Source organism: Glycine max, chromosome 9 (assembly GCF_000004515.6).
Source record: "Glycine max cultivar Williams 82 chromosome 9, Glycine_max_v4.0, whole genome shotgun sequence".
NCBI classification, from domain to species: domain Eukaryota; kingdom Viridiplantae; phylum Streptophyta; class Magnoliopsida; order Fabales; family Fabaceae; genus Glycine; species Glycine max.
The window spans coordinates 492,943-517,074 of NC_038245.2; the positions used below are offsets into that span (position 1 = coordinate 492,943).

The following is a 24,132-nucleotide window of genomic DNA, read 5'->3' on the forward strand; positions in this document are numbered from 1 at the left end:
TGTTCAACTGGAGAACAATAAGTATGCCTAAATTCTTTAGAGTGTTTCCTTAGATATGCTTCTAACATATCAATATCCTCTCTCCGAAAGATGTCCCAAAGAGCACCACCTGTTTCTGTTGTTTATCTGGAGATTGTGGGCATATCATTTGGAAAGATCTTTCCATTGATGTCAGCAGGACACTTGTTCTCTGTTGTCTTTGCAGGGTCCTTCATTCAGGCATTCATCAACCCTTTCTCAAGCACGGTGCTCTTTCTCATCTTGGGCAATGTGTGCTTTTTTCAGTTTTGAAATAACAGAGTTCTGTTCATCAGTTAACGTTACCTCAGCTGTGTGAGTCAAAATATTCACCTGTGAAAATTATTGAACAAGAATTAGAAGAAAAAAAAAAGTAAATGTGCTACCATTTGAAACTTGACATATAGAGGAAATTTCTAAACAAGAAAATATATTGTGTTATAGAGGAGCGTAATGTTTGCATTTTTCATAATCCAAAATTCCACCAAAAGTTCAAATTAAATTAATAAGAAATTCATCCTTTCTCTACAAACTGAATGTGAACACTTTTCCATCTTACATAATGGTTACACATTAAGAAAACTTTAAGTTCTGACCATGTGAAAATTTAAACTAGGTAAAGTATTATGAAAAGTAAAGATATGAACCATAGGAATGCTTATTAGAAAGGAATTTATTATCTACAGACAGCACATAAAACTAAACCTTGATCATTCCTCTTGAACTCAAGCAAACATTGCAGTTGCAATTCTTTTGGCAAAAGGGACACTCTTGTGCAATATCTTCTATTGACAAATCCGGAAATCTATGTGCAAAATGAGAAATAGTTATATTTTGCAAGGGTATCTCATAAACTACATGAACAAATACACACCCTTCCAATGATTATTTAGATGTAAACTACTATACCAATTCCTGATGCTTCACACACAATACATTTTCTGACATTTAGTACAAGGTACATATGCTGCTCTTTCCTTTTTCATGCATTGATGACATCTTCTGGAAGTTTGCTCAGTATCCTGTTAACACAAGTAAACATTATTAAACTTTGATACAAGGCCCAACCTACCAAAAATATTATGATGAAGTATGGAACTTTTCAGTATAAAGAGTAAGCATTGAGAAAGACAATCACCTTTACATCATCCATTTTTCTAGCTTTGCTTCTGGAATTTGTCTTTGAGGGAACATAAACTTTATTATCTTCCAAATTGTTAATTAAGATATTGTTTTCAAGTTTTCTTTTCTTCTTCAACGAAGTAAGACACTTCTTTGCTTCTAGCCATTTCCTAAATGGAAGTTCAGTCCTCTTTGAGCAAACCAAAACATCTTCCCCCATTGACTTCGATTTTATAATATCTTGAACCTTTCTCTTCTTTGAAGATCCAAAATCTCTTGGGCGTCTTGGGATTTTGTATGTAAGGTTATCAGTACATTGGTTTGACCGTTCTCCTAGCACAACAGAAAGTTCTATTCCTAGTGCAGTACTGTTCTTTACACAGGACATAGTGTCTTTTTGTCTTGACTTTGGACTCTTATAAGCATATTGATCATTTTGTTCCTTTCGAATTCCAAAGGAATTTGAGTGCCTTAAGAACTCCAACTTGTCTTCAGTCTGATGATTCCTTGTCTTGGAAATGCAATTTTCATTCTTACAGCAGAAAGAACACCAAGTAAAATCAAGTAATTGCAAACACCACCCAATCGTAAAATAGATTATCGATAAATGTATCACTCATTGATTCAACCATCAACATGCCAATCTTCTATAGTTTCTATAGTCCAAGCAACATATACTGTCAGTATAAAATATCAATTCAAAAACTCTACACACTGATTCTACAATCATAAGTTCATAAGTATGACATAGGAAACTGAGCATCAAAAGTAACCTACCCTTAATATAAACCAAATAAAGCAATTTCTAAAAAATGCTTTATTGGTAAACCATTGAGATGATAAGGTAGACGTGCTAACTTTTAATCAAGAAAGAGAATCATATGGAAATATAAATATTCATCGTATTTTATATCCAGTTGCTTACTAGTTACAACCTTTCAAATCAAGCTAAAACAGAGTCAACTCAACACGTGGCATCCGTTTTATATCATAAGAGCCTAAAATAATAACCAAAAATAGTTAAAAACAAACACACGAACAAACTGGGATTTCAACTGCATTCACGAAAAGATAGCAGAACGAAGTGCAGGTAAACAAGGTTATTAACTTCTTCTTCACGTGTCTTGATTCTTGAATGGCACGGGACAAATGAAAAAGTAATTAACAATGATCGAAAACACAAAGGTTTCAGAACAAAGAAAGCCAACCTGATCATTAATTGTTATGAACTGTGTGTGTATTTAATTTATAAGAATGTTATTTAAGTAACTACTTTTTCGTGTGATGCAGAGATAAATTTTGAATTTAAATAAAAATACAAATTAGATAAAGGATATTTTTGTTGTTAAATAATGTTATTAGATAATAATAAATTAAATAAATAAGATTTTGTAAAATCCTTTGCCTATATAAATTATAATAACTATCTTGAATGAATACATTTTTAGGATTTATTCTTTAACAAAAGTATTTTTAATTACATAATAAAAAAATTATTTTTAAGAGATTTTCTCCGACGAGAGTGTTTTTATATATATATTGTTTAACTTTTTGTATTAGTCAATTTATAATTTTAATTATTATTTCAAAATAATTTATCAATAGTACATTGAAAAATGGAAAATATCAATAGTTAAAAGTAAGTTTATATTTACTGAATGAAATTATCATAAATTACTGATGGATTAGTTTAAGATAATTATATAATTATCTTAAAGTGTCAACAAACTTGATGTAAAAGATTTTAAACTGTAGTTAAATAAAAAAATTTCTCTAAAAATAATATTATATTACAATATAAATTATTTATCATAAATTTAAATTATAATTTACATATTTAAAAAATATTTATATGTGGATTACAAAATTTTAATTATCAAGGTGTTGGTACAAGAAATTAGATTCCTTTACTGTTATTTAATTACAACAAACTGAGTTTTTTTTTTTTTTTTTGGTTAACAACAACAAACTGAGTTGAAACCATTGTGCATGCTACAATAGGTTTGATAATAATGAATTTATGACTTTGTTGTTGTATATGGATAGACCCCAACAAAGATCAAATCCATGAATATGAGATGTGAGATAAATTATTGTATGTGTATCACATTCACATCTCATATCCTATACTCAAGATGTTGTCATTCTAATCTTTCCTTTTTTAACTCAGGAGGCGTAATTCTCTTTCCATTTGGCTCATTTTTTATATATAAAATGATATTTTCGGCTATCATTTCATGTTCACTTGTGTCAATAACTTTTTATATTATCTTTATACATATATTGTTTTACTTGTTTTACATCTTGAGCATATATTTTTTATTCTGTTTTAATTCCTATAATTTTAGAGATGACAGGAACTAAATAAAAAGATAAAAATGCAGTTTTGATTTAAATTAACCTCTATTTTTATCAAACACTGTGACTAAACATATTTCTTTTTTCAAAAAAGAAATTGCTAGATATATAACTTCTATTTACAAATTCACGGTTGAAATATTCATGCATGCTGGTGTTCAGAAACCGGGATTCCATATGTCCCCACAAAGGAACTTGCTAGGAGTCAGCAGGCCATGATCTACCTTCCAGACATTTGGTGTACTAAAGCTTGGTTTTCATATAAGGAGCCAACATCCCAATCCTCAGTTGCAGATGAAAGTGTCATTAAGGAAACTACAATTGATCTCATGCTTGGCCTAAGTTGAGGGTTTTCATGTGTATACTTTGGCAAGCTGAGACACCTGCAAGTGAACAAAAATTGAAAAAAAAGTACAAAAACCATTAGTTACCAAAGTCTTATTCCAATAGGTGAGATCACCTGGATCACACGACATCATTCAACACGATTTAAAATCAAAGTTTCAGGATTAGCTTATACTATCATTGTAAAAATTGACACTCATTTTTAAAGTGTTTTTTAAAAAAATATCAAGTATCTTATCAATAATAATCTATAATTAGATAATAATGTAAAACATCAATACATTGTCAATGCATTTTACTTAAATTCGTTACCTTAAATACCGAGTCAAGAGGGAATTTGTCACCAAGTCTAGGATCAACAAGTTGACGAGGATCTTCATTCGGGTCTGACAGACCAAGAACTTCTTCAAACTGCATTTCATAAGGCAAGCTAAAATTGAGTAAAGAACTAATGAGTGATGAGTTACAACTATTGTTAGTTAAGAGGGGCCAAGAAAAACAACCAAGGAGACTAGTCCTTTTGATTCATTTTCAGGTTCGTTTATCTTGACAATAGCTTCCTTGCCTGATATGAGTTCATAGAGAACAACTCCAAAAGCATATACATCTATTTTGGAGGACACATCACCGTATTGTGCATATCTATACAAAAATGCCACACTTGGTCAAAATGATCATGCTGTTCTTGAACCTCAATATATTATGTTAGAAATCAGTCCAAAAATTGGAGATCCAAAGTAATACAGAGAAGTAACGTAATTGTTAAAAAATTTGTGCTTTAAAATATGTAGATCAACCTAGAAAATAAGTAAAAAATAATAGCACGTAGAGTTAGTGAAGCTAAAATGCTCTACAGATTGAAGTTCCCCCTAGTATATTATCAAATTCAGATGCACATGAAAAATATGAAATGAAAGAAGCAGAACATAACTATAGATGCTACTGATACATAGCTTAAAACTTAGTAGAAAAGGAAAGGATAAGTAGCTCCTTACTCTGGAGGCATATAACCAAATGTACCCACAAGACGCGTATGTAATGAAGAACTACCATATTCGGTCAATTTTGTGAGACCAAAATCTGCAACCTGTGGTAAAAAGTTGGACTCAACATGACAGAATTCAACTTTTTTATGGATGTAAAATCTGGAAATGCATTTATAAACCTTTGCACGGAAGTTTTTGTCAATCAAAATGTTTGCTGATTTAATATCTCTATGGATGTAGACAGGAACTGTGTGCTCATGGATATATTCCAGTCCTCTTGCTGCATCAAGAGCAATTTGAACTCTAGCTGCCCATGTTAACGGATCCCTTCCTAGAAAGAAAATATATTCCGAGCCTCGAAATCAAAATGGTGCCATCATTCTAAGGAGCCATCAAAATGTTAACGGATCAAGTATTTGTAAATAAATTAAGAAAAAAGAACCTGAGCCTCGCAAATGTTGACTTAAATAGCCGTTCTCAATGTACTCATAAACCAAAAATAAGGAGCCCTCAACACAATATCTTATTAACCGCTCCTGCATAGAATGTGTTTGCAAGGAATCATGTATAGTGGAAATAAGTAATGAAATATATTTAAATATAAGCACTAAATAGGTAACTTGTTAGTTACATGACTAGCATAGGATCCTAGGCACAGGATGATCAGTTGAGAATCCTTAACAATAGTTCATAAACAGATCGGCAGGACCAAATACAAAAAGAGATTCTATTTTTATTTTTCTTTGAGTGTGTGTGTGAAAGTTTTACTGGCTATTACCAAAGTCCTATGGAATTGGAATCCACAATATTGGTTAGTTAAAGTTTACCAAAAGGGGAAAAGAAATAGAACAGCAGTAGAATGAAGGCTAGACCTCCCTCTATGCTTAACCAAATTTCCTACCATATGTTTTTGCATAGTTTCTTTTTGAGTTTTTTTTTTTCTGTTTTAATTTGAATAATATTAGCGTAGGAAAAATGGCATACCAAGTTCAAGTGATGGACGTGTGTCAGAACCTTCAATTCTGCAAGAAATTCATTTGATGCTTGCATATCCATCTTTTTAATTGCAGCTTTCTGCAAAAAGGAAAAAGTCAAGTGGAGGTAATAAATTGAACTTTCCGTTTCTTGTAGCAGATCAGTTTTAGACCTCTGTGATTAGAATTTGATGAAATAGGAATGAATACAAGAGTCAAGAGATAAGTATATTTTAAGCTTAAAGCAAATATTATATAATGCAAGAGGACAATATTTTCACAAGCTTCTTCTTTTACTAAATTCAGCCTTCATTCATCGTTTTTAATTTATTTTATTTACTGATCGGCAGAAACCAGAAAGTATAACTAATTAATATATGCAGTACAAATACTTAATTATATTTCTGTTGAATAAATTTGTTTGAAAATTAAGTCTGGAGAGTAAGAAATGAAGGACTAATATGAAGATCTAAAGTTCTAAATTAGACACACCTTTAAATTATATCCTTGAAGCTTTTGGAACATCTCTCTCATATGATATGGTTTGTTAATTTCTTTTCGTTGTTATTTATGCCTGTTATTAAAAATAATTTTGGTTTGAAAGAAAAGCTTTTTTAGATTAATTAATTATAACCATATTCAATTAACGATAAGAAATTTAAATAAAGCAAGATTGATAATTAGAAAAATAATTTAAGATGTATGTTTTTTGAGTGCGCGCATACAGTGAGATATCTGAGATGATAGTTGAAGAATATATAATATTTTTAAACGTAGTTTTTGACAAAGAATAAAGAGAAGGAAGGATATTTTGATGAAATTAAATACAACTTTGTTAGATAGGAAAATAACGATTGACTCTCTTGTATTCTGTTAGTGGAGAACGTGCCATTTTGGAAGAAACGAAGAAGGAAAAGCTTCATCATGGTTTTAAATAATGATCCGTAATCACAGTTATGATCGCAATATTAAGGTATTTTAACCCATCAGAAGGCAATCACAATCCCAATCAATCGCATTTTCTGCAATTATTAACAATAAGAAGGTTTTTTTGACTCTTCGGAACGCAAAAAGTGATCACATGGTGGGTTCCACCTTGGACGTAAAGTTCTTAACATTCCACCACGTAAGCTCAAAGATATTTCTTTACGTGGATTGAAGCATGTAGATATTTTTCGCTTTGGAGAGACCATTCTATTCACACGTTTTTTTTTTTTCTCCTCACAAAAACTAAGACCTTTAATTTCTTCAATTCACAACACAAATACTGTTAGCTAGCCATGGAATTCTGTGCAACTCTACCACTTTCTCAGCTTCCTTATGTCTACCCTTCAACACTTAGTAGTAACAAAGCTTATCCATTTTGGTCTTGCAAGCGAAGGATCTCATCACGACCAACACGCTTACACTGCAGCAAGATGTTTGTACCTGGTATTTTTTTTTTCTCAATAAATTTTAGTTATTAATTTTTATTAGCAAGAAGAAGTCGAATTCATTACTTCTCTCTTATTATGATCCAATAAATATTAACATTAATGATGACATTATTTATATGTAGTGTTAAAAAAAATTGTCATGTCGGTATTACCGATGAAAAAAATAATTTCTGTTACTAAACTTCTTACTAATACATTAATATTTAGTAATACGTATTTGATTGTATACCGAATTAGAAGTGATCATATATATATGTATTGTGTTGTGTTATACTGGCCGGGATGTAGGATTTGGAGAAGCATCACCAGAAGCAAAGGCTGCTGAAAACCTCCACAATTTCTTCACCTTTGTTGCAGTGAAGATTGTTGCTGCTCAACTTGAGGTTCCTTCTCCTTTTGCTTTTTCATTTGTTCCACACCTTCCTATTGCCTTTCGTGCTCGCTTGTATTCATTCTAATTACTGCCACTCGTTGAAAATAGATAACTAGCTCCCAAGATCTTTTTGAGCATCAATTCACTGATCATTACTATTCTTTATTTTTAACGGAAAAAAGTCGTAAAATTTTACACTATCTACAAGAATATATAGTCTTTATTCCTTCAAACTTTTTAAGAAAAAGCTTTCACATTCAATATAATCAATTGTACATTCACGCAACTCACTCTTTGAACCTTTCTTATTAACAATCCTTTTTATTATTGGATGAATTTGGTTGTGATTTGTACTAATTCATTGTCCTTTTTTATAAACAAAAGCAGGGTTTAATATATTTTTAATCTTTACAAATGTAGCAACTCTTTAATTTTTTCTTTTTTAGTCTTTAAAATTTTTCGTTGATTTTAATATTTCTAAATTTTAAAAATCTTGAAAGTAAATTATATTACCGTTTACTAATTAATGACACAACATGTATATAAACATGTCACCTCGTATGTTATTCATTAATTCACTCAAACCGTGAGGTACCATTAAAAAAAATGGAAGTATTGCTTGAGATCCTAAGATATATCTACACTTTTTATAGTGTGTTGGGATAACACCAAGAATCAAGTCTACTTCTCAAAATCAAGTGCTACCATAAAAAAGTAAAAACAACTATTTGTTATCTTGCCTTCTTCATGAAAAAGTAATTATTTCTTACTATGAATAATTCAAACACACTATTAGTTAAGCTCTTATTAGTGAGAACTAAGAAGTTTCCTGAAAATAAAGGGTTTTGTTTAAGATATAATTTCTCATCCATCACTAACTTACCCATCACAGTCACCAATTTCAATTCAGAGTGATAAAAAAAAATTTAACAAAAATCATCTTAACATAGTATTTGGTCGAGGAAAGGAATTTTATGAATATTCCTTTTCTAATTAAAAAGCTTGGAACTAGTAAAATGAGGAGACCAAAATCTTCCCCCTTTTTCATTTTTCTCACTCTTTTAATATAGGTGATATTAGAAAGATTTAAACCTCCAAAATTGTCATTGTGATCCAAGGCTAAATAATAATAATAATAATAATGTCTTTGGGTTTAATTTGATGCACGGCTGTTCAACTTAATTCAGGTTATCGGCATAAAACACTTTTTTTCTAACAATATCATTTGTCAAATAATTGTTTTTTTATTAATTAACGCTCTTTTTTTCTAACAATATCATCTGTCAAATAAATGTTTTCTTGAGCAGAGCTACAATCATGAAGCATATGAGGAGCTGATGGAATTCTTGAGTAGACACTCGTTGAATGATGGTGACAAGTTCTGTGCCACTATGTTCAGAGAATCATCAAGACATAAGAATTTAGGTAACGACTGTTATCAAGCTACCCAATCCTCAACTGCTATCTAATTATTTATATCTAACTTGCAACTTCTTTTGTGTGGTTCTGGCATGTACATGAATAGCCCTAAGAATAATGGAGGTAATTAGATTATTTTTTATTATTTGATTTTCCATCACCTGTAAACAAGTTCAGATTAAGTACAACGATGTATTATTATAGGTTCGATCAGCATACTGCAAAAATGATTTTGAATGGGACAACATGAAGCGTTTAGCTTTTAAGGTTTGTAATTCAGTAACGTTTTCTTATATATATTCAGGATGTTGTTCCTACTGAAATTTATTCAACTTCCTCTGTAATTCAACAATGTTTTTAATTCTGCCCTTATTGTCTTGCAGATGGTCACTGAATCTAACACGAGGCTCATGACGGAATATGTCTTAGAAACCAGTCACGTTGAAACCGAGAAGTGAATAGTCTTGCGGCAATGCATTAGCCCTTCATTCCCTCTGCTCGAACAGGAGCTAGGGCAATGTATATGTACAGGAAAGAACTCGTCTACATGGTTTTCGACCAATTTTATACTCCAGTATTGGCATGGCTATGATTAAAAAAAAAAACAGTTAGATCATAAAATGGTTGGGATAAGTTCGTGTTACAAATTGATAATGAACAAAATATATTGTTAAGCCCTCCATGATAATTTTGGGATACTTGGAGCACCAAAATTATAGTGGTAATGTTTTCAAGGCTTGGTTCTGAAGACAGCTTTGACCAATTTGTGTGTAATCAATTTTCTTTACATCTGAAAGTGAAAATACTGTCCAACGATGAAACAAGCAACAAGCATTGCCATCAATCCTCAATGTTCAAGGACCAATTTTCTATTTGGTAGTTTACGGTTTACACTTCATGATCTCCAACCAACACAACTAAATTTCAGAAGCAGTAGCACCTTCTTCACTAAGAATAAGATATAGGGTTTGTTGTCAGTATTGTAAGTACAAATATTACATTACATTGTACAGCTTGAGGCTTACCAAGCATGGACTATTCATTATAACTTTTCTCCTATGCAACTCCTATTTATAGGGCATTCTTGGATAGCGACACAATCAGTTGCTTTCTGTTCAATGGACAGAAATCATGAACAATTAAAGATATAAGCTTCCTCTGTTTTAGACTTGGATCCATTTGTCCTATACTCCTATTGTTATGATAAAATCTTCCATTATGCTCCAACCAAGCAGACTTCACAATTACTTGTCACTATATGGCTGCAAAATGATAGCAAAGCGGTCGAGACAAAGAAAGGCAGGGGTCAGTAGTAATAAGGTTGTCCGCTGCCAAGGAGCTTTGTCTCCAAACCACATGCACATATGATATTTTTTAAAACACGTTGAAGTTTATCTTCTATCAGATTTGAATTGACACTAAGCAGTATCTGTTACATCAACCCAGTGATGGAGAGCACTTGAGGCATGGATTTCAGCATTGCTGAAGTAAGAATGGGCATATTCTTCTATGTGATCCAACCTGTAATTAGGTGTCATCAGCAGCATATACTTCAAATTTGATCAAGTGAACTGAAATTTAAAATTGATCTAGTCCATTCATACAGAGGTATTAATAACACAAGTAACCCACAAAAGCATGAAATGGCAAGTACAGCCATTGCTCCTTTCATTGGTAAGATTTCCTAACTTCACTACCAGAACCAAAATGGTAAGAGGAACCTTTCATCTAAAAGCAACTAAGATTTGTCTGAACGACCAAAAAGGCAAAAAGAGTAAATTGACACCATAAATATAACTGTGAATATACTTTGGCATGAACAGAACAACATCCAGAGGACAATTACGGATTACCTATACACATAGTTCACCATGATCCCTCCACTTTGAGAAAGACCTTTATCTGAACGATCTGCCATCCAGTTTATTCTTTCAACCATCTGTTCCATATTGAGAAGCAAAAAGTTATTCACACCAATTAACTCAAATTACAACTGCTGGTCATCTGTGGTTAGGACATAGATTTCCTACATCAAAGCACCCATTTTTTTCATATTTATAGAGAAATAAATTTCGAGAAAATAACCCATACAATGTCTTCAGTAAAAAAGCCATCCAAGTAAAAGCATATTGCAGAGTATAATGCACTATAAGGAAACTACTGGTTTCAGAATGAAAATACCATCACCAATAACAATGAAATTTATTGGCTGTAAACTATGGTTGCAAGACATACCGCTCCATTTTGCAAGTGAAAATTTGCTACAGAGTCCAAAGCTTTTCCTCTTTTCTTCTCTTGCAGAAGGTACCTGTGATACCAAAAGAATCCCAAAAGTTTTCTGATTATTTTACTATGCCTCATAAGTTATACGTATAGCAAGCTGCCTAGCTCAAAAAAGCAATCCTTCAAAGTCATTTCTAACATGGCTTTGTTTCATTTCACATAATTTGTTTCCAATATTGCAATACCTGGCACATAAACGCATCAAAGGGGATTTTAATGCTGACAGAAGTTCTGGTGAATGGATCCACTTATAGGATGTAGAAGTAAGCAAGTTGAACATCACATCCATTCCATTTTCTCCTGTAGCAATATCCCTGCATCTCATATTTATATTAGTCACATGATAGTATCCCCATAGACAAATTAGGGAAGCAAATAGAAATTACTGTTCACATTATTTGTGACCACTAATAGCCATGGCATATTGGGAAAGAAATTTGAGTGTACTACAATTAAAATATGATTCTTTATAATGACAACCAAGGATCATAAAAAGGATGACATTTGGTGACTATTGAATGAGTTGAAATTGGACATATTTTCATTATATAAAAACCTTAGAATCAAGGTTACAAATCATGAATCAAATTGTGAATCATTAAGCTAATTTTAGTCATAAATCGCACCAAAACGTAAAAATGAAAGACACAACAAGAAATAGGTGGAAACATATCATATATATGTATAGCATTCGATGTAAAAAATTTCAACTAGGAATTTTAAAAAAAATCCACAAGTCTCCCAAAAAAAATCATAATTGAGCCTTGCCGTCAACTTATATAGAAGCTAATAATTTTTTTTAAAAAAATGGTCTCAAGTAACATCCTTCTTCCCCATTCTTGCCTTTGAAGCCATATAAAATGACTGTATGAAGCTTGTGTTTCAGAAGAACAAAAAACAAAGCAATGATATATCCAAATAAGAAGTATATGGTGTGAGCAAGTGATTATGTAAAGCGTTGTTTCTAAAAAAATAAAAACAAAGCAATGAAACAGCAGTGTTTAGAGTGAGTGACAGTGCATAGGGTTCATTTAGTGGGATTCCTTCAGTTTCTTTTCAATTAAGAATTTAAGTTAATCTAAAATTTCAATTTCTTTGATAAAAAAAATGGAAAAAGAAAAGCAAAAAAGAAGAGGAAAAAAAACTGAACCACTGAATGTTGCAGTTCGTATCAATATTATGGAATCGCACCAATCGCGTATGCATCACATGATTCAAAGTCATTTGTGAATTGTGATTCATAGCATGATGCAAATTGTGAACTTGCCGAAGCATACTATATTTAATCATGCAATCTCAATCTTGAATCATGCATTTCTAAACTTAACAACTATGCATAATGCATAAAATTTCTAAAAAAAAATGTAATGCAGCTATTAGGATAGTTCACTTGATGATGATATGAAATTGCGGTATAAGTAACTAATGGTGTTGCCAAAAAATATCCAAGAATATTATAACATAAAATATGAAGATAACTCTATGTATCTTACTTGGGTAAACTCATAAGTGCTTCTTCTTCCTTGGGCTTAAGTATATTCTCATAGAAAGTGGAACTGGATCCCTCTGCTTGTGGTTGTGACAAATTGTCTCCTTCAGCAAGCAGTCTTTGAGATGCTAACTTGGATAAAAGCCACGACATGAATCCCGGGATGGGACTTAGGGTTGCAAAGGTCTACAGCCAAAAATTGACCACTAACATTAGATGTAAGTGGACGCAAGTAAAATTTAATACATTAGATATAGCAGTATCCAAGGAAATATGACATTTATCAAGAAATTTTGATAACATTAATGTCCAATAATTAATGGGATAAAGCATATTACTTTTAGATTGTTCTAGAATGATGGAAGGAAGATGTATCAATTTGAAAGACTAGTTTGTTTGGCAAATTGCCATGTGCCTTTAGTTCTATAACAATCTTTGGAGAACAATGATTCCAGAAATCTGCATCTTTGAGAGGAGGGGAAAAGTTTAAACATGGCATTTAAAGAATGAAACCATAAGGTTGTACTAATATACTTGGAAAATCTCCCCATCAAACATGAAGAGTAAAGGGAAGGCAACACATTTTGTTGGGGACAATACCATTCATACCAAAACCACAAAAATAAAAAGTATGAAACTTTTTTTTTTGAAAGGTATGAAACTGAGGTTAGAAAAAAAACTTAAGATAGAATTATTTTTTATGAGTCTTAAGATAGAATTGTGTTAATAAATATTGTGCATTCATGAATTCCATGAATCTCCACATAATTGATAAAATACTTACAGAAATATGTGGCATCTCTCTTTTCACCTGTGTTACGACCCGTTTGATGAGAAATTTTCCCAAGTTGATCCCTGCTAAGCCAGGCTGCAAATTATGCCAAAGCAAACAGATCTAAGGTGCTAACATAAACCAAACAGAGAAGAAAAGAGGAAAGTTAAGCAAATAATAGCAATAAAACCCAGTCAGAGAAAAAGCCCAAGAACAAACAGCTCACTTTTCACTAAGAATGATCATGCTGAACTTCACCATGATATAATTACAGAACTAACAATCTTTGATAATATAATCAAATCTTCACTAGCGGCAACTTTTCATTACTTTTATGATACACAGCAATACCTGAGTTGATGATATGGAGTAGAACAAGGCACATGTTGCCTCACCTTCAGGTATAGGAGGACTATCCCACAAAACTTCCTGTGAAACAAAGAAATATTGTTTAAAAGAAGTTACTGAAAAAGGGTTTGTTTCAGTTGAGTTCAAACAAAATTAACCTGTATAGTCTGAGCAACATCCTTCAGTAGTGCAACTTCAATGAAAATTAGGGGTTCACCTGAGGAAAACATAAAAGAAGACCACATAACATAGTTTAATACACTTGAAGCTTTAATAATCTTTTAGAAACTAGACAAAAATTATGTGCTTTGATTGGGTAAGAGCACTCAGCAGTCAGAAATCCTTGATGCTTATAAGAATTTATCATAATAAAAACATTTTGCATTTAAAAGAATAATAATAAAGAATTAAACTATTTCCTATGATTCTAACTTTCCAACGATACATTTACTCCTTTAGTTCCCAATAACAAACTAATCACAAAATGTATTTTCAAATAACATATTTGAGAACAGGTATATAACTACAATATATTAAACCACTGAAACACATTGGATCACATGGGGTCAAATCAATCAATTCATGTGCAGAGTGTAGACTATAGAAAGTAGTAACACGAAATTTAATTTTTCAAGCTACTTGCTATGAGAATATGAAATTCCTTTGTACTACCTATGTAATACAATCACCTAGAAAGCAAATTTCCGTTACTAACTTTCTGAGCTGATACAGACTCATAATATTGACTAAAGGTGAAAACAATGACCACTAGGATGATGATTAAAGCACCAATATAAATTATAAAACTGTGAAAAGTAGAGAATTATCTTTCAGTAACCAAGTGTTAGAAGAACTGCTGACCAGGAATAGCTGGATGTAAATATCCAAAACAACGACGGCCAATTCCCAGTCTTCTCTTAAGATCTAGAAGGTTGCTAATAGGGTGCACAGCCTACACAAGATATCAAAGATTATGCATACAGTGGAAGACCAGAGCTACATTGAATGACAATCCAAGAAAAAAGGAGAAAAGTACTTCATAGGCAACAATTTTCTCCAGCAAAGAAGCAGGGTCATCCCATGTAATCTGGTGAAGCTCTAAGGCAGCAGGACTAAGCCACGTAATAAATTTTTCCATTAAATATGAATCCAATGCTCTCAGCGATGCAATATTTTCCTCTCTGTGTAAAGGAATAATTGAATTATCATACTCAACATTTCAGGAAAGCAGGTTGAACCCTTATTCTTGTCTTATCTTTCTTTCATCCTTTTCCCCAGTAATGTTATGAACTGTAGGTATCTAAAATTCATACTTCCATAAATTTATTTTATTTGAAGGTCCTTATAGCAAAAAGCCTTGTGCAGACGATTGTAGACAATCAGTATATGAGTTCTCTAGCATGGAATTCACTAAATTTTAAAGAGGAAACAAGGAACTAAGATTCTTTTATTTTCTCCTGCTGTCATTGTAACATAAGGAAATTAAAGGAAATAGACATAGAAAAATTGTTCAAAATAAAGTCGTACAGCTTCTGCCATAAACTTACGTGAGAATAGAGAGGATATCTTCTCGAAGAATGGATAAGGTCCTCAACCCTCCAGGATGAGTGTTTAGACGCTCAAAGAGAACTTCATAAACCGGCTGAAGGGCATGCCTCAAATTCCTCTCAACGCGATAGAAAGAAGAAAACAAGCCTTCGTCTTCAGAGCCACTCACTTGAGCTTTGTCTGCCAACCCAGTCACTTTTTTCACACCACAGTTTTAAAATAAAAAATGCAAAGAGTTACACACATGCGTGCATGCATGATGCACCCATACACACACATCCGCCTTATAATAACTCACCAGCAGGAAGTTCAAGTCCAAGGTACTGCTTTATCAGTTCACGCACTTGTGACCTATTGAGATCATACTCTCTAGCAAGGACAAGGAGCAACTTGCGACGGTTTTCACGAGAAAGGCTTAAATAACCCTACATTATTACCAGCTTATGGAAATGAAATTAGCAATGTAACAACAAAATCGAAAAAAGAAAGTTTCATTGCTATTAAGGACGTATTTGGATAAACTTTTTCCCTAAACAAATAAGAAGAAAAGATGAATTGAGTTTCTCTATAAACTAATATCAACTTAAGCACTTCAGTTTTTGGAGAAGTTAGATGAAAGAACTTATATAAAAGTTAAGTACACCAGTAGATTTTTAACTTGTGGGAGAAGCTCATTCAGTTTTTCCTTCTTGTTTACTTCTCCTATTAATAGGTATGGAGAAATTTATCCAAACAGACCCTAAAATCTAAAACTAGATTACCTCCGAGAAGTTATTAAGCACATCATCTAAAACTTCTGTTTTGTTCATTGATATGGCAGAGTGCATTGAGGCGCGGACACTCTTAAACTCTCTACGAATAAGTCAAAACAACACATAAATAAAAGAAGAAAAAAATTGAGCATAAAAAAAAACAATTAAGCATGCAAATTCCAATTACAAGTATGTGAAACAAAAAATAAATAAATAAATAAATAAATAAAAATTAGGAACCTGTCGGAGTTGCCGGAGTCATTAGGCGCTGAATTTCCATCACCTGGCGATCCGTTTGGGAGGGAATTCTGCTGCTGCTGCTGCATTTGACTCCTCGCGTTCTGTTGCGCATTCATCAATCATCACAAACGAAGGAACAAGAATCAAATCCACGCACAAAATAGAATCAATTTGCTTGAAAAATTAAATAAAAAACAAAATACAGCAAAGTTAAATGAGGCGAAATTCAAAGGTCTGAAGAGAATTGGGATTACTCACTGTTAGAGGAATAGGAGAGAGAGAAAGGTTTGTACGATCGTTGGGCTTCATTCTGGCGCGCATCAAAATGGACAAAGCTTTTTTGTTCATTTTTTATACATATATATATTTCCGTATTTTTATTTGCTGAAAGAATGTGTGTTCGGAAATCAAAATCAATAAACTGGTATTAGTCAATCAACTTTGCTTTCTGCTTATTACATCGTTGTTTGGCAACAACCTCGACTATTTATGTTTCCACCTTCTTATTCCGAGCGAGTGAACGTTGCTTGCAACTTGCAAGCCACATAAATATTTGTTTATTTATATTTTGGGTCAATGTCTCATGTGGTTTGAGTGCAGTCACAGGTTCTGACCCAATTCAAGTTTTTGCCTCCATTGGACTCTTTATTTTTGGGCCAGCTTAATTGGAAATTAATCTAATAGGAAATTGGCAAATTGGATTTTTTTTTTTTTGGTATTTTTTATTTTATAAACCTCGTATATTCTTGAGCATTATCAAAACTCAAACTTAGGATTACTTATTAACTAGAACAATCCTGTGCGAATTGATCCTAATACTAAGTGATAACTATATGAAATTGGAAAAGTCCTGTTGAAGGCCTTGTTTTCAAATGGAGTCTACAGTTTGTTACATACTTCATTTTCATCCTTTTTTTTTTGCCAAGTTTTTAATGAGTGGCAGAGAAGTTTAGCTAACTTAACAGTTATTTCCATAACATTTTTTATTTTGGAGGATTGTCGTCTTCTAGCCGCCGATGATGGTATTAGAGGTTTTGATTACCTTTTGTAAAGCGTATATGCATTAGGGTAGCTGAAAGTTTAGCTTCTTTTTCCTTTACTTGTTTAGATATATTGAAAGAGAATTTGCCATACCAGATTCATCTTCTTGTAAAGGATGATGTATCTCATTTTCCTCCTTGAATATATTACAGTTTATTTCTTAAAAAATAAAAAGTGATAACTATAATTTTGTATGGAAATAACGTCAAATCAAACATGGCATATTATTTTTATTAATACTTCTGAGTTCTGACACTATCATATGTTTATTTTTCTATTTAAGCAAGCTTCTATGTTGTTTTGCAATGAACAATTTGTAGCAAATGATGTCCTTCCATCTTAATAAATGATAAAAGCAAAATTACTTGAAAGAGATAAAACAAAAACACCGAATACGATTAGGAATTTGGGAAGCATTACCGCTAGAAAACTTTAAAAGACCAAAATAAATGTCGTTGGCGTTGGTAATCCTTTTTTATGTCCAAAACTTTCTCTATTTTCTTTCCTTGGACATCTTTTGTCATTAGTTGTTAACTCGATTTAAATTAATCAATTTCAGACATAAAGCACTTTATGAATTTAAGAAAAAGAGATTAAAAATAAATTTTTGGTAGGTTTACCCCCATTGACATCATCTAGCTAGCGCGGTAGCTATTTAAAACTTGCTATATAAATCTTTCTCTAAAAATAAAGTACCAGCATTTTCTTTTGAGAAAAAAAGAGATGGGCTAAGCCCTAAAAAACAACTAAACCATCATCAAACAATAAATTGACTAGAGCAGGAGGGGTTAGAGAATAGAGATAACAAGTTAAAAATTAAAATAAATAAAAAGCAAAAGAATATTAATAAAAAGTGAAAATAAAAAGGCTAAAAGAATATAATAATTTATTTTATCGTAATTTGATGACTGTATCAAATCAACCCAATTAAATATTTTATTATACTTTATCTTGTTTGTAAAAATTCAAATATTACATAAACTAAATAATGAAAATAAAAATTTATTTGATAAAATAATTAATTAAAGTTCTTAAAATATTTTTACGAGAATGGGGGGAAACATGGTAAAGAGAAGACGTACAAGATTATATTTATTTTAAAAAAAATGATTTTTTTAAATTATAAGATAATTAAAGATTTTTATTTCTGGCGTACAAACTACTATTTTTGGCATATATTTTTTTTACTTTATTGTTACAAAAAAGTTGCATTGCATTTATTCCTTGATTTATTCTTTTACTTGGATTGCTTCCTTTCAAGTAAGGAAGGGTCTTTCGACTTTTATATTTCAACCTTTTGTTTTTATCTTCATTCTAGCTGCTATTTTTTTTCTAGCTAAAAATGATCATTAATTAAAAAAATATAAACATAAATAAAGTATAAATTTAAAATTAATATATTAACAGCAAAAAATTTCTTACATTGTCATATAATTATAAAATTATGAATGATATAATAGGATTACTGACCTAGTGGGTATTAAAAGACATTCATAGTTTGTGACCTAAAACAAAAAATTTATTAATTTTTATAATAATTATTTGAAAATGTTAAATTAATTAGTTAATTAAATAATCATGCAAATTAGTATTAATTATTGACTATTGGAAATTATTCCTTAATCATAATAAATAATTATATTATTTCAACACCAAACTGCAATAAGATGTTGCACTCAGATGTTGTAAGGATGATATTTTAGTGAAAAATCTATGTTTAATTGTCGTTTATGTGTAAAAAAAAATTGAGCCAACAAAAATCATAATATCTCGAGCGAAATTAATTTCTGATACAATAAGTTACAAGATACTCATTGCTGGAAAAAAGACTAATTAATAATCATTATATTATATTGGACTTTTGTTTAGAATATGTAATGGGTTGGACTATTTAATTTATGTTCAATGAGAAGTACCTTAATTTGTTAAGTTACTCAATTATTGTCTTACTGGACCATTAATACAAATATTTACTATGAACATTTACTACTACATGAATGAATTAATGATGATGACAAATTTGTCTTCTAATTTAAACATATAATAAAATAAACTAGAGAAGGGGGAAATCGTGCAAACATTATCGAGGGGAAAGAGAATAAATAAAGAGAAAACGTTCTTTATTCTCACGAAGTTCGGCAGCCAACGCCACCGAGTCAGTCACAGGACTATGCTATTACTAGCTTTTTATTCTTTTAGATGCTATTGCTAGCTAGCATGTGCGTTACTGTAAATATGTAAATATCTTACTTATATTCTAAGAAAATGACAAATGGATATGAATAGGTCACAACTAGCTAGATTCTTTGCTTTTGTTTTCATCATATTGAGATTAGAAATGGAATACTTGAAACAAAAAAGCACCATGAATTCCAATTTTTTTTAAAAAAAGAAAATCTATAAACACTCTAATGCTAGCTAGTCTATACATACCTAAAGAGAGAAAAAAATATAAAAAGAAAGAGAAAGAGTACATGTGATAGAAAAAATAAAGAAAAATGAAGAATATTAATAGAGTATTTCTCACGTTGTGGTGTGTAAATAATATTAGTCTTTTAGTTTGTGAAGTCGTTAATGGTGTCTCATTCAATACTCTTCTCTGGTTTACGTAGTATTCACTTTCCTGCAAAGATGCCAATGTGATACGTGATGATGACTCATGTCTTGGTCTTTGCTCTCAAATTTTTTGAGGTTGCTGCCATTAATTCAATCTACAACACAAATACACTAAGACGCGTTGACCTCTCTTCTATCACGTGTATGTTGCTTGTGCTGTAATGTGTGATTGAAATTTGAATCTCTTTTGTAAAATGTTTCATGGATATCCAATTAATGTTAATTTTTTAAAGATGGTTTTCAATTGAAATGGATGTTGAATCTCTCATTCTAAAAGGAATCCTAAAAGTCAATATTTTTTCATGATATTAATTTCAACGACCGTTCAAAACCTTCATCAAATATCATAAATAATCATCTTAAAATAAAATATTTTTATAGTAAAATCATGAGATTAATTATTGTAACATAAAACATCAAAATTGATTTTGTCCCTCTCAACGAAATATTCTCCATACACATATTCAATGAATTAAACTTCTACTCATTTACTTAAGAAATATACTTATTTACCAACTATGTTAGATATAATTGATTGACACGTGACTTCTAACATACCAAAAAAAGAAAGTTACTTTAAAAAAAAGGCTAAAATCATATTTTTCTTTTTAGAAAAAAAGAAGCCGTGCTATAAAAAAATGAATTTTGAAAAGAACAATTAACTTTCCGATTTATTAGTCGCTATTGTTGAGCACGGTTACTTATTATGTTGAGTGCTTTTGATAATATAATTATTCTATGTGAAACATCATTATTTATTTTTATACGTAAATTTATTTTTTAATGTTTAATAATTACTGATTAAAAAAACAATAACAACTTTTAACATTATTTGATGTGACGTATGCATAGACTAATTAAAGTGTCCTTTCAAAAAAGACTAATTAAAGTGTGACACTAAGTTGAGATATATGACTAATGATACTAATAAAATTCGGTATAGTTAATAAATAATTGAGTTATTTAAACATGTTAATTAAAATTTAACGTTTGATACATAAAAAATGTTAAAGATAAAATTTATGTCTTCGAAATTTATATTTTTTTAAAGTTAGTATGAGAGCGGGCGCGTTATATCCTGATTTAAAAAATGATGTATGCACGTTAATAAAAGCATGCAAAGTTATAAATCATCATGCATATGCATGATTCAAAAGTCGAAATAAGTTCAACCGTCACTTTCATCTGCTACTCTCAAATCAAAACATGTCTCAGTTTATATATAATGTCTCTCGCAAGGACAAATGTTTGAAATTAATTTTTCAACAAAAATAATAAGGGCATTGAAAACATAGCACAGTACTTAACCCTGTGTTTTGTTGACAAGAAAAAAAAAATAGTAAGAGAAACCTTGAAAATCCGAGTTGAAAGAAAATAGTTTTTTTTATTATAATAGTATGCAAAGTTTTTACTTTTTATCATATACGTACTAACTAATAGTAATATGAAAATTAGTTTAGAAACTTTTTTAGTATGTGTGGCAATAGTTTGATATACGTACTATGCTCATATTTGATGTACAGGTACAAGATAAAAATGATACTAATAGTATATATCGATCTTATATTTCTTTTTTGTACTAAAATATGCATATAAGCATAATGTATCATATTATAAATAATAATTAAAAAATACCTACAGAGACTAATTAATCTAATACCAATTCATTATGAAATAATATTTTTGTAATGTTTGATGCAAATTAAATTTGCTATGGGGGATTAAGTTACTTTAGAAGTCATTTTTGGTAAAATTAGTTTATTCAATAACTCTTTGTATATGTTAAATGCTGATAAACTATTGAATATTTTAATATTATCTTAACGACCATGTAGGTTAAAATTTAAATAAACGAGACATTTGTAATTATATAATTATTCAATAACTCTTTATAATTTACATTTAATTATATTTTAAAATGTATATTATATGTCAAATTAATTTTATTTGATAAAGTGCCGAATAGTTTCAATTTTTTAAAAAAAAATTACAGACTTAATCTACTCAATAATATTTTTTTAATTAAATGGTTAGATGATTGAAATTTAATGTATACTTAAAGTTATTGAATAAAATAACTGTGTAAAAAATTAATCATGAAATAACTTGATCAACTTGTTCTTTATATAAATATTCTCTCACACACAAATTTAATTTGGATACACTATTAATGTGGTTTTTTTTACATTATATATCAACTGATTAAAAAACACTCTAAAAAACTTTTAAAATAATTATTACATAAATCAACATTTTCAATTATATAACAATTAGTAATTAAATAATAACGTAAAAACCATTCTCAGACTTATAACATATAAGACACACACCTTTATTTTTCACTATTGATTAATGATTCAAAAATTTATACATTACCAAATAAAAAAATTAACGATTGTTTGATCAATTTTGGCAGTTTCATTATAGTATTCTTTTTATAGTTTTTATTTTAATCAGCAGAAATTTTCTTTTTTATAGTGAAAATCCTTTTAAAAATTACTTTATAGTGGAAAAAAATAATTAAAGCGTACTTACAATTTATATTTTTACATTGACATTTAATTATAAATTATTATATATGATAAGATTGTCACTTTTTGTAATAATTCATTATTAAAAAATATAATGATTTATCAAAATTAAGTTAAAAAATAATTACAACAAAACCACGTTGACTTATAGGATTATTTATGGAATTTTTTTATTAAGAAAATCAATCACTTTACAAATTATTAGAAATATATATATAATGATATTGGAACAAATATAATAGGCAATAACTTGGAGTTTTAAATACATTATACCAGTAGACAATTAACTTAGAGTTTTAAATACATACATTATCTAAAAAATTATTTAAAAATGGTTTTTTTACACTAAATAGTAGTAGTGAATATACCGATAAATTGTAAAGCGAGCAGACATCAAACTATCCAAATTAACTTAGATTGTGTTTGTCTTTGGTTCTCCTGAAAAAAATAAGAAGTTTGTATAATGAAATACGCGTATGTTCTTTTTACGTGCAAATTAGATCATCATTGATATTATTATTATTACTATTTTACTTTTGACCAAGATATCCATAATAACTAGCTAGGATGTAAGAAAAACAAATAATAGTTATATAAAATTCGAAGATCGATCAATTTCAAGCTTACTAATTGAATACATGGTTTTATTATACTGTCGCATATGATCGTAAACTTTTATGCATTGCATTTGAAAGATTATGGGTGGTTCACATTTTTATTCACATTTTTTCATGGGGCAGGCGCTGTATGATGATAAAGTGTAACTTTCTTAAGTAGAGCTTTCATTTGCTTCATTAATCGATACAATTCGATTTTTCTTTTACACAAACGGTACAATTCGAAGTTAATTTTGATAAGTTTGAGTTTTAGAAATTAAATGTGATGTATTTTGAGAATAATGTGTTTGGTAATTAACTCTGTTAGTTTTAAGCTACTTTAATTAGTTTATAATTTAGTTTGACAAAAACAAAATTATTTAATATGTGTATTTATTTTAATAATTTCTAATTTATTTCCATAAGTTACTTCAACTTGCTTATAAAAATAAGTTATAGTTTATTTTGTTTTCTTCTTCCTTTCTATCTTCACTATTTTTTCTAAGTATATATTTTTTAACTTATAAATCAAATAACTAAGTGTGTCTTTTTTATATTTATCAACTAGCTTATTTTCTAATCTTATAAATTACTTTTCAACTCCTAGTTGGTGCATGTGTTTTGTAAGTCACTTTAGTCACTATTAACCTAATTTAACTATCTTATAAAGTGTATTTGTTTGGTAAAATTAACTTATAATCTACAATGATGGTGATGATAATAATACTAATGATGGTGATTAATTGATGATGTTGGCAATAATTATGATGATAATAATTGTGAGTATTTTTTTTTAATCAAGTTTTACTTATTTTTTGGGTAAACTCTGAATTTATTAATATTTTATTTATTCTGATGAATTTGAGGGTTAAGAGAAAAAAATTG

The 24,132-nt window shown here is 30.1% G+C and overlaps 3 protein-coding genes across 3 annotated transcripts; 1 reads left to right on the plus strand and 2 right to left on the minus strand.

The window, feature by feature from the left end:
- Window positions 1-3,546: 3,546 nt before the first annotated feature.
- LOC100806955 (chitin elicitor receptor kinase 1) lies at window positions 3,547-6,038 on the minus strand. The gene is made up of 7 exons (XM_014761746.3): window positions 5,814-6,038; window positions 5,272-5,365; window positions 5,009-5,160; window positions 4,839-4,930; window positions 4,347-4,485; window positions 4,156-4,254; window positions 3,547-3,881 (listed from the first exon to the last, which is right to left on the minus strand). Exons 1-7 carry the CDS (start codon window positions 5,883-5,885, stop codon window positions 3,852-3,854), a joined length of 678 nt encoding a protein of 225 aa, XP_014617232.1. The 5' UTR covers window positions 5,886-6,038; the 3' UTR covers window positions 3,547-3,851.
- A 934-nt stretch (window positions 6,039-6,972) lies between these two features.
- On the plus strand, window positions 6,973-9,910 carry LOC100820127 (chaperonin-like RbcX protein). The gene is made up of 6 exons (XM_003534616.5): window positions 6,973-7,234; window positions 7,528-7,622; window positions 8,920-9,037; window positions 9,138-9,154; window positions 9,236-9,298; window positions 9,415-9,910. The coding sequence occupies exons 1-6, from the start codon at window positions 7,084-7,086 to the stop codon at window positions 9,487-9,489; spliced, it is 519 nt and encodes a 172-aa protein (XP_003534664.1). The 5' UTR covers window positions 6,973-7,083; the 3' UTR covers window positions 9,490-9,910.
- A 43-nt stretch (window positions 9,911-9,953) lies between these two features.
- On the minus strand, window positions 9,954-16,994 carry LOC100807487 (malonyl-CoA decarboxylase, mitochondrial). The gene is made up of 15 exons (XM_006586698.4): window positions 16,722-16,994; window positions 16,464-16,564; window positions 16,233-16,323; window positions 15,770-15,896; window positions 15,471-15,651; window positions 14,960-15,104; window positions 14,785-14,875; window positions 14,082-14,140; window positions 13,927-14,004; window positions 13,588-13,671; window positions 12,808-12,989; window positions 11,500-11,628; window positions 11,267-11,339; window positions 10,885-10,970; window positions 9,954-10,552 (listed from the first exon to the last, which is right to left on the minus strand). Exons 1-15 carry the CDS (start codon window positions 16,809-16,811, stop codon window positions 10,450-10,452), a joined length of 1,620 nt encoding a protein of 539 aa, XP_006586761.1. The 5' UTR covers window positions 16,812-16,994; the 3' UTR covers window positions 9,954-10,449.
- Between the last annotated feature and the right edge of the window lie 7,138 nt (window positions 16,995-24,132).